Raw genomic sequence first — 11,189 nt, forward strand, 5'->3', positions numbered from 1 at the left:
TAACATGGAAAAAGCACAATATGAGGAAAGATAAGGAGAAAAAAAATAACTCCCCCCCCAGACTGAGCTCCAACAGGGAGATCAGTTTTTTTTGACACTTTTTATTTGTTTAGGAACATTTTTATGCAACAAGATAAAAGAAAAAAGAAAAAACAGAAACAGTATGAGGTCATGGGAAGATAACATACACCTGTACATACATCTGCACATCCACACATACATACGTCAACAAGTCTGCATTACTAATTCTATGCATCAAAGGGTGCTGCCACAAGCTGTAAAGTCCAGCCATTTTCTCCACCGTCTCCTTCCCAAATCTCCCTGCAGTTGCAGAGTGAAAGTCATACATTCAGGGAGATCAGTTTGAGAACAGAAAAAAAAAACCTCTGCACATTTAACCTACTTCCTAGGTGTTTCTCTTCCAATATGAAACACTTTAAATATAAAACTGAATAATAACCAATAAAAAATGTCTTTAAGATATGAAAGTAGACTTCACTGCAGAATGTGGCGAGCCTGCCGCTGGGGGCGCTGTTGTAAATGGTGGAGGTTTGCTCCTGAATGTAAGGTAAAAGGTCAATCAGTGTAACGTGTCATCAGGCTGTCGACATACCGGTGTCACTCGATCGACTTGCCGGTTGTTACTCCACTACATCTCGGTACCGCTAATCTTAACGTTATCTCAGAAAATGGCCAAAAAGCGGAGAGAAACCAGAGACACGGACGGCTTGTCCGTGGCACAGGAAGAGGTGAAGGCTAATGCCAGTAACTCCAAAGTCCTGAAAGGTAGGCTCATGGCGGTAGCTAATTGTTAAACGTTAACGAAAAAGAAGAGGAAAGCAAATAGAGACAGATGAAGCAATATGACCACTCGACTGCGTCCTTTTAACTTTGAGACCGTTACGTATTGCGAAGCAGCCTGAACCAGCTAGCTAAAGTTAGCCCTGCTTGATTTCGATGCTGTACTTTGTATCGCCAAACCTTATAAACAACACATCACAAAGTTGGCCAAAAATCCACCTCAGCCTCATTTAAGGTGTAATAACTTAAATGTTTAGTCAGCATACCTACATTAACCTAATAGTTTAAATTACTAAATCTTTTATCAGCGAAAAGATAAACTGCTGGTTAACAAAGACGGTTGGGGAAGTATTCATCTCCTCCAACGGTAAAGTAAGGATATGACAAAAAGTACTCCATAAGATTAATCATAAAAGCTCTTATTTCCAGAAAAATGTGCAGAATGTAATTCTAAAGTTATTTCAGTTTCAATGTTTTTTGAGGGGGGTTAAAGTAATATTTAACCATTTTGTGTAAATGAAGTTTAATTAACTGTGCATTGTTAATTAAACTTCATTCGAGCTGCATTTCAAAAGCTCATGTCAAAAAGCTATTATATTAAGTGTAATGTATCGATTTGCATGAACTGTAAATGAAAAAGTAAAGTGCAAATGTACTCCAGCAATGTCAAAAGTAGCTAAGGTTACAGGGTGTATGTGAACCTTATTACATATTCACAGGTATTGTACTTACCTTGTACACATGGCGTGTGGATTACATATGAGTGTTTCCCTTTAGTCAAGGACTCGCATGAGTTCAGAGCTGAAGTGTTTTTTTTTCTTATGAACTTTGTTCCTTCTTGTCTAAATGATCAGCAAAACAAACAAACATAAAAACGTATAGAGATGCATTTTGAGTTTATCATATCTTTTGGTTGATTCGGTTTGCCTGGATCCATAAAGTGGACGTAGCCATGCTGACTTAACACATTGCTTTGTAGAGTAAAACCCTTGAGTTTGGCATTTGTCTATGGGCTTTTTGGAACTGGAAGTGACCATATTAGACAAGAAGATAAAACTGGGGAGTGCCAAGTGGAAAATAATGAAGGAATAAGGAACCACCCACACTCTGTCAGAAAGGGCTAATGAGTTGCTGGAAAATCAGCTGACTTTGGAGCCTGGTGTCCTGCTGGCCAGGTCCATCTTTTTTTTCTTTTCTTTTTTTTTTTAATAAAATGTATGCCTCAAATAGACTCAGTCTTAATTTCCACCAGACAAGGCATCAAAAGTGCATAGCTATGTCCTGCTGTTAAAGAGGAAAAGTGGCACACAGCTATGAGGTTTATTTGCATAAGTGCTGGGAAGTGATATCCACACTCATTCTAAAGCTATGTGTGGACTGATGAAGTGTCTTTGTCTCAGATCACCTCTGAATGTGCTGCAAGTGATTACATCTGTCCAACTTGATTGGATCAGACAAGATGCATCTCAATGGCAGGAGTGACCAGATGGCAATACTGCTTTCTGACGTCATGCTCAGTTGTGTTTTTATGTCACACAAACTTTGTTGAGAATGTATTTAACCGCACCTTTTTAAGCATAATCTTTATTAGTGCCAAGTATTTGATTGAAGCTGATGGTAAAGTCAGCTTCAATCAAAAACTTACAAATTTTAAATATTAATTGAACAATTAAAAACCATAACATTCATATTTTACTCCCAGGTGTCAGCTTATCATCAGTGTCATAAGCTATCATCAAATATGTATGTGACACCAGACTCAGTATGTGTTGGCAGACCATCATAGTGTGCTGCAGTGTAGTAGTGTGGTTTTAAATGAGCAAACGGCAAAAAAAAAGCACTTCCTCTCTGCATATATTAAGATCTCACAGTTAGATATTGCAGTTCTCTCTTTGTATAATGTTTATGCTGAAAGCATCATTAAAGAGACAGTTTCAGCCATAGCCACAAGTGTCTCTCTCTCCCGAGAGAGAGAGATTCGGTTCCCCGTAGTGGCTTAAATGAGTGATGCTAATTATACAAAAGCTTACTTGTAGGATGTTTATCTGATTATAGTTTACTCTATGTTAACCGGGTGTTTGACTTACTTTCTCTCTCCACAGAGATTCAGCATAGCGCAGGGGGCTCAGCACGCATGTCTCTGTTGATTCTGGTGTCCATCTTCACCTGCTCTGCCTCAGTCATGTACCTTGTTTACAGGAACTTCCCAGAGCTTTCTGAGTAAGTTGCCCTGGTGTGGTTGTTTCAGCATGAAGTACAGTTTACCCAAAACACTTCTCAGATCTGAAGGAGTGGATTTTACTAGACATTGCTTTTCTGTTTAATAGATTAATTTCTGCTGTTTCACAGGTAGGGTGTATATAACTTTATTTCCATTCAGTGGCACACAGGCTTGAAAACTGAATGGTGATGAGTCATGGTTAAAAGACAAACAAACAAACAATAAACATCTTGCTGAGTACAACACAGCTTGAGCTGTAGGTCGTCTTGTGTTGAAGGCAAAGCTGTCATTATCTTGATGACTGTTTTCTCCCCAGCTAATGATGAGTTACACTTTCTGTTAGTAGTTCTGTTCGGTACCTATTCATAAAATACTCTGTATAAAAAAACTGACAGAAATTGCTTTATAACTAGTTGGGATTGTCTCTATAATATTTTGTGGTCTTTTCCTTACTGAGTGCCCTCAGGACTGTTGTAGAGTGGAGCTATACAAATGCTGTGCAATTAAATTGAATTTGGGGCAAAGGAGACAAACCACATAATGTTTGGATCTTTATTCAATGAAGTTAGGATTTCAGCTTAAAGGTTAATGAAAACAAATGCATTTAAAAATGTCTTTTGAGACCATTGGCTGCTTCAAAAGCATAATCTCCCTCAGTGTTTAGCTGCGACATTGGAGATTGTTTTAAATTCTTTGGGGAGGCTTTACTCTTTGTTTAGAAATGTAAATAAAAGAAAAATAGAGGGGCATAGCAGAGTGGAGATACAGTAAATGGCCTCAGGGGTTGCTTTGAACTCAAGCCTCCGCTATTTTTAAGTGCAGGTGAGCTTGACTGTGTTTGGAATGCCTTGCTAGTAAAATAGTTAATCAAGTGAAGAGTTAACCAAGACAGCCAGGCACCAGTGCACTCCTGATATACTTAGTTATTAGGAGCTCTGTACTGGTGGATTTTGGCAGTTTTTGTTAGGTAAATGAAGAAAAGGCTAAAAATGAGAGTAATTCTGACATAGTGTTCAAGTCCAGAACTGCTGAGATATGATTTAGAAGCAGTAAGAGAATATGTCAGCATGAAATTGGCAATGGAAAACTGGACAGATCCAGTCATTAAGCGAATGGGTTAAATGCAGAGAGGAATTTCCCCACGGGGATCAGTAAAGTATAAATTATTATTAACTGCTGGTAGACATGGTTCATTAGAAGAGTTGGACCCATAATAGTAAAACATGCATGTAGAGTTTTTCTCTGTACTTGTACAGCTTCAATTTTGAACATACCTGCTAAGAAACACACTATTCTCACTGGTAGTGCTAATTCACAAACCAATTACATAATCATTTGCTGATTTTTATATATTAAAAACGACTGGAAAGGGTTTTAAGTAAATTGTGACTGACACAAGATTTATTTTATTTTTTTCCAGTGATGAAATGGAGAAAATCAAGATCCCCAAAGACATGGATGATGCTAAAGCTTTGGGAACAGTATTGTCTAAATACAAAGACACCTACTACACCCAGGTGTTGGTGGCCTACTTTGCAACATATGTTTTGTATCCTTGGAGAAAACATCACCCTTTATGTAAAATATGTACTTTACTACTTACTCTGAACTACTTTGCTGAGGTTCAGGCTAAGTAAAGCTGTCTGGTTTGCATTGATAGTTTGCACTAGCTATTCAGTTAACTTTGTGTTAACTGAAGTTATTATTTTATTGTCTTTTTCTGGCTACAGCTTCATTAGTTTCTTGTGACTGAATCTTTCAGCTGGCATTCCTGACAAAGTATGACCATGTATGACCTTTCAGAACTGTCAGTGGTATCTCCCACGTGTAAAACTTATGACTCAGATTTTTTCTAATAATTCTTTCAGAGTGTCAGCTCTAAGTCTGCTGTAAAAGTCAAGCAAGCAGAACTTTGTATCCAATATTGGATGTCTCTGAGGATAAATCTAGTGTGTGCACACAATCTCATTTTAACTGCTCAACCTACAGACAAAGTATTACCATCATTGTAGTGGGTTTTTCTTTTAGGGCTTAAGTGGGAAGAGGAATCTTGTGTGGAGCTCATTTTTAAAGAAATACACCTTAACACTTTTACCAGCCTCCAGACTTTTGCAATCCCTGGATCGATCTTCCTCAGCATACTGTCTGGATATCTTTATCCATTCCCTCTGGCTCTTTTCTTGGTGTGCTTGGTGAGTAAGAACAGTATGAAATTTGTAAGAAAAAAACATTGAGTTTATTTATGTAAGGATGTCAAGCCACAGCCTTTTGTTAAATAGATGGATGATTACATCTCTTAAAGTTTTTCATACAGTGGAATTATAATTTACAGTTATGGTTACATCTTTAATGACTTTAAAGAAGGGGGAAAAAAGTGATTGATTAAATGTTCCTTAGCAAGCTGCACCACAACCAGATGCTTTTGGCAACCATCATCATCAACCTCCTGCATAAGTCTGGCTGAATGTTTGACCACTTTTCTTTGCAAAATTTTCCATCTTACCACATTTAAATTAGTTGATTTTTAAGCACAATCCAAACATTTTCAAAAGGGTTGAGGTCAGAGCTTTGGAAATGCTCTTCCAGAAGTTGATCTTTATCTGTTATAAAACCAGTTTTGGTGTGTTTGGGATCATTGTCCTGTTGGAACACACAACTGTGTCAAAGTTTCAACTTTGTAGCTGTTGATTAGACACCTCAGCTTCACTACTGGAACTTCAACATTATGCACTCCACACTGTATATAAATGCCACTTGTTTTGCACATATTCAACTCTGTATATTTTATATATTTTATTATTATTATTATTATTATTATTATTATTTTATTTTATTTTATTTTTTTTTTACTATTTAATTTGTAAAAATGTGTGTATATACACACACACACACACACACACACACGTAGGAAAATATTTAGTATACACATCCAGAAATGCATACACTATTATATATTGTACATATATTTATTAGTTTCAGGTTGGCCATTCTTGTATTTTGCTCGTTTGTGTTGTTGTGTTTGCACATCTCTGTTGCTTGTGGGGCTCGCACACAAGAATTTCACTCGCATGTGCTGTGCCAGTGTGCCTGCACATGTGATGTGACAATAAAAGTGATTTGATTTGATTTGATTTGATTAGAAGAGAATTTGAAGAATTTGGAAGTAGTCTTTATTTTTTCCAATGTACCAATACCAGTGCAGCAAAACAGCCCCAGAGCCTGATACTAAGGCTATAGCTGATATCGTGTTCTTAGCCTCACCTTTACTCCCTCCAAATATAACTCTTATCGTTGTGACCAAATAGCTTAATCTTAATTTCATACGATTGTAATACTTTTCTCCAAAAGCTCTTTGGCTCGTCCATGTGGGCAGCTGCAAATTTCAGTTGAGGTTTTCAGCAGTTTGCAATTCATGAGCCTTGGTTTGGTTGTTCCTGAACATCCTAGCCAATATCCTCTCAAGGCCTTCTTCCAGACCTTGGTAAAGTGGTGACTTGTCTGATTAACTTGTACAACTGGAAACTACAGTTGTTTAGAACTGGCTCCAAGAGACAATCCCAACTTTTGTAAATCCAAAGCTCACCTTCTTAGAACTTTACTGAGTTCTTTTGATTTTTTTTTTCCCACCATTGCCATGATGTTTTGTCAGTGCTTTGGTCTGACCAAACAATCCTTTTTATGCTGGCAAAGATCCAGTTAATCATGATCACTACTTAGTCTTTGTCACATTCAAAGACACTATAGAACCTTCAGCACCACTTTTTAGCTTTAGTTTGTATGTATATTTTCAACCCTGTATGGATTAGAAGAAACTCTAAAATAAATTAAAACTCGTGGACACAATTTTTGTTTTTAAAGTCATTAAAGATGTATGCTGTACAATAATTTCACTCTGTGGCCTAAAATGATCATGAAATTCATGCCCATGATGAATTTATGCAACACTTCCAACCACAACTGTAAATGTAGAGCAGACAGCAGTGTAATCACGTGGCTTTTTGTATATTTTTGAAGGGAAATTCCACATTTAAACATGCAAGGATAGAATGAAAATGTCACGTTTAACATTGTCACCAGTTTAACCTCAGTACCTGCATGAACAGCATACAGCTGCGTGTGACTATGTTGCATCATAGTCTCCTGTGACCACTTGGCTGGTTGTTGTTTTTTTTTCTTGTGGACTTTTTTTTTCCCTGTAAATACGCGATGCATTCACACTAGTGGTTTAGCCTTGTTCACACTAAACCATGATGTTTTTGCTGTTACAGCCAAGAAGGGCTTTGGTTAGTGTGAAAACCCAGAGACCTTTTCTTTGAAACTACATGCAGCTTTTCTTAACACCTCACCTCTGCTGCTAGCATTATGAAAGCGATGGAATATGGAAATTGTGTTGCATTATAGTTAATAATCATATTTAGAGATACATATTTAATTTGTGAAGGACTCTAAATGTTTTATGAGTCAGGTACAAGAAGAGTCATTTCTGCTTCTAGCTTTGAGATGATTTTTTTTCTGTATTATCTTCCTCAGTCACTCATCATTTTCTGTCTGTTGGCAGTGCTCTGGCTTGGGTGCTTCGTTCTGTTATATGCTGTCATATCTGGTGGGCAGACCAGTGGTCTACAGATATCTCACAGAGCGAGCACAGAAATGGTCTCAGCAGGTAGGAGCTTTGACAGGAAAGAACCTTTTTTTTGTTTGTTTTATTTTGGGGTTTTTTGTTCTTTTCATATATTTATGCATTTTCTTTGTGCTTTGCTTTAGTTGTACTGGTTTTGAGTTGCATTTAAAGACCCACAAATATATTGCCAAATAACAACAACAACAACAACAACATTTACCTCAAGATGCTTTATACTATAATGTAAAGACCCTACAATCATATAGAGGAAGCCCCAACAATCAAACGACCCCCTTTAAGCATGCACCTGGCAACCATGGGAAGGAAAAACTCCCTTTTAACAGGAAGAGACCTCAGGAAGAATCACGCTCAGGGAGGGGTGGACATTTTTCACAATCGGTTTGAGGGGAGGGGAGGAAGACAGTACAAACGACCTGCTGTGGAAGAGGACCAGACATTAATAATAACTAATGATCAAAGTGCTTTGTAAGCTTGTAATGAGTGAAGAAGTACTTTATGGAAATCTCCCAGCAACCTAGGCCTATTGCAGGGTAACTAAGGGTTATGTGCTTTAGCAAAAAGGAAAGTTTTAAGCCTAATCTTAAAAATAAAGAATTCAAACTGGTAGCTGTTTCCGCAGAAGAGGGGTGTGAAAACTAAAGACTGCCTCCTACTTTTAAATACCCTACGAACCACAAGGAAGCATGCAGTGTGAGAGTGAAGTGCTCTATTGGAGTGATATGGTACTATGAGGCCTTTAAGATAAGATTGGACTGAATTAGTCAAGACTTTGTATGAGAAGAGATGGGTTTTAAATTTGATTTCTCTCTCTCTATCGTGCTATACATGTTTTAATGATTGCTTAATGAGATGAGCTTTAATATCCCCAGTATTACCCCGTATTCCACAGCACAGCAGTCTTCCAACATGATTTTAATAAAAGCTGATCATTTATTTATTGTTTGTAATTTCAGAAATATTCTGCTCATGATTTTTCTTATATTTTATTTTTAATGGCAGGTTGATAAACATAGAAATCATTTAATCAATTACATCATCTTCTTGAGGATAACCCCCTTTCTACCCAACTGGTTCATCAACATCACCTCACCTGTCATCAATGTGCCTTTGGGGGTTTTCTTCATCGGTACCTTTCTTGGTAAGACTGTTTTTCTCTCTACTGCTGGATCCATTTCGGTAATGTTTTCCACCAATGACTAACCTTCATTCCACACTGATCAACAGGAGTGGCTCCACCATCCTTTGTAGCAATCAACGCAGGTACAACACTGTACAAACTCACCACGGCAGGCGAAGCCGTGTCCTGGAACTCCCTGGCTGTGCTCGGTGTACTAGCCGTGCTCTCGATTTTACCCGTCTGCTTCCAGAAGAAGCTGCAGCAGAAACTAGAGTAGAGCCCGTCACCTCACCTCAGCAACTCATCTGCTGGCTGATCCCAACATCTCCCTTACCTCGCCTCAGGAACATGCAGCGGTCACTGAAGCTGCTCCGCATCCATCTCGTAGGCGGTGGAGGAATTGCCAAGCACTCATCAACCACAAAAATGCATGCAGTGGTGGGTTGTTCCTGATGTAAAGTACAAACAGTCCACTGCTTGCACAAGTTGTTTTTGGTTTCTGTGACTCATGGTATAAATATTAGAAACTGTTTTTTTGTTGTTTTTATTTAATGCACTGCTTGTTATATAATTGTATGATCTTCTTCAGACAATAAAAGGTGCCACTTGCAGGATGCTTTCCTAAAGTGCAGGTCACAGTTGTTCCACATGGCCTTATTTCATGGGGAATAACGTGCCTGTGTTGTCTTTTTAGGAACTCTGTCATCAGTGTAATCAGCATCTTGTTCAGATTATTCTGGACATTTTATTTCTAAATACTCAACAAACAGGCACTTGGACAACAGCCGAAGAGTTGCTACATCCTGTTAGTAGCACCTTTAACACCCACTCCCGTTTTAATATTTATTTCTCCTGCATTTGTCTACTTAATAGAATCTGATTAGCACTATAGCAATAATTTTCACACTACTTCTCAAAGGGGATTTTAGTCTTTTCAAAGTGCATTTTGACACAGGGTCCATGCTCTGGCGACTATATGCAGAGTTTGGGCATACATTAATATGTAGAGAAAAGGAAACGCGTAAGCACTGATCTTTGTAAGTTTGTGTTTTGTTGACATGTGAGTAATTCAGTGATCTTCCTAAAAGTGTGCCTGCTGCTTCTGCCAGACAACTTCCCTTTTTCTTTCAGCCATGTTTCCATATTATAAATCTACTTTGCTACTGAACGCTTGAAAGTATTTAAAGTACAGACTAGGCCAATGTAATATTTTTTTTCACAGGACATCCAAACTGCAGAGTGTCAAACTCAGGATCTCTAGCTGGTATTTTTATTTAAACAGTAAATGTAGATCTTGCTGGTGTACTGAACAATTCTTGAAAGTCAACACAGTTGTCTTGGTTTGTAAATTTTAAAAGTCAAAGGCTGAGATTGCTTTGTTGTTGTTTTTTTTGTTTTTGTTGTTTTTTTTAAATGTACTGTGATCATCTGCATTCATCTCCACCCTACAATATCTAACTAGTGATTTTAATATGATGGATGATCGACCATTGAGCTCAATAAGACTGCCAACAGACTGTGCAGTGTCTGAGCCTTGCCTTGCTTTTACTGCTTCCTTTTCTTCACCTTGGGAAATGTGCTGTGTTGCCTGATTTATGTTGCTAGATTGTGTTCTTTAAAGTGTTTTGAATGGCTGTTTGTCCTGTTATTAAAAAAAAAAAAAAAAAAGCTTATAGATTATATTTCCCTCTAGATTTGTTGCCTGTGTACCAAGGTAACTCATTGCTCCTGCTGCTAAAAACCTTCTGGACAGTTAACAGACGGAGTGAATGTACATGTAGGTAACAAATCTTAACCTAGATCTCTTAAAAATGCATATTTAGAGTTGTGCATCAGGAGATTTCATGTTTTTGCTTATGTCTTAATGGACAGTGTATCTACTGTACTACTGTATGAATATTAAACTCTCAAACCCAGATTTTAAAAGACTGCATAAACATTAATTGATGTAAAAGGAGGAGACAGCGCTACAGTAGTTAAATGGTTTTTTTTGGTTACTGTTTTTGAAACATCTGCAATGGATAAAGAACCTTCGTTAAGTAAAGTAGCAAAATGCTGTGAAATGATTCCTGTTGCAGCTATGAGTAACCTCTTATTCCCCTGTAATGCTAAATATGCCAACAAATGATAGTTGGTAACTTTTTCTAAAATATTTAAACCTTACACCTAATTTCAACTTAACCTACTATACCAACTGGTTAATTCCCCCCCCCCCCCCCCCCCAATCGTCTTACCCAATCAGTGATAATGTGTGATACTTCTTCTGTATCCCTCTGCAACATTTCAAAAAGCAGTATTATACTGTGCAGTGATGTATTGCAGTATGAAGTGTTTACAGATTTCACATTTCTGTTCTGTTTTTTTTAAATATGTATTTATTGAGTCATTAAACTCTTTACACAATGTGA

At 37.6% G+C, this 11,189-nt stretch overlaps 1 protein-coding gene across 1 annotated transcript; it reads left to right on the plus strand.

Moving 5' to 3' along the window:
- The first annotated feature begins 533 nt into the window (after positions 1–533).
- On the plus strand, positions 534–11,189 carry tmem41b (transmembrane protein 41B). Its single transcript, XM_085269805.1, has 7 exons — positions 534–786; positions 2,904–3,021; positions 4,443–4,571; positions 5,121–5,214; positions 7,581–7,685; positions 8,664–8,802; positions 8,889–11,189. The coding sequence occupies exons 1-7, from the start codon at positions 690–692 to the stop codon at positions 9,056–9,058; spliced, it is 852 nt and encodes a 283-aa protein (XP_085125931.1). The 5' UTR covers positions 534–689; the 3' UTR covers positions 9,059–11,189.

Source organism: Mchenga conophoros, linkage group LG1 (assembly GCF_057382185.1).
Source record: "Mchenga conophoros isolate Kocher_MC1m ecotype Shallow Benthic linkage group LG1, M_conophoros_male_GT1.1, whole genome shotgun sequence".
NCBI lineage: Eukaryota > Metazoa > Chordata > Actinopteri > Cichliformes > Cichlidae > Mchenga > Mchenga conophoros.

Coding starts and splice junctions, on each gene's coding strand:
- tmem41b (XM_085269805.1), top strand. CDS start 690: ATGGCCAAAAAGCGGAGAGAAACCAGAGACACGGACGGCTTGTCCGTG. Junction 4,572..5,120: donor TACTTTGCAACATATGTTTT/GTATCCTTGGAG, acceptor CACTTTTACCAG/CCTCCAGACTTTTGCAATCC. Junction 5,215..7,580: donor CTCTTTTCTTGGTGTGCTTG/GTGAGTAAGAAC, acceptor GTCTGTTGGCAG/TGCTCTGGCTTGGGTGCTTC.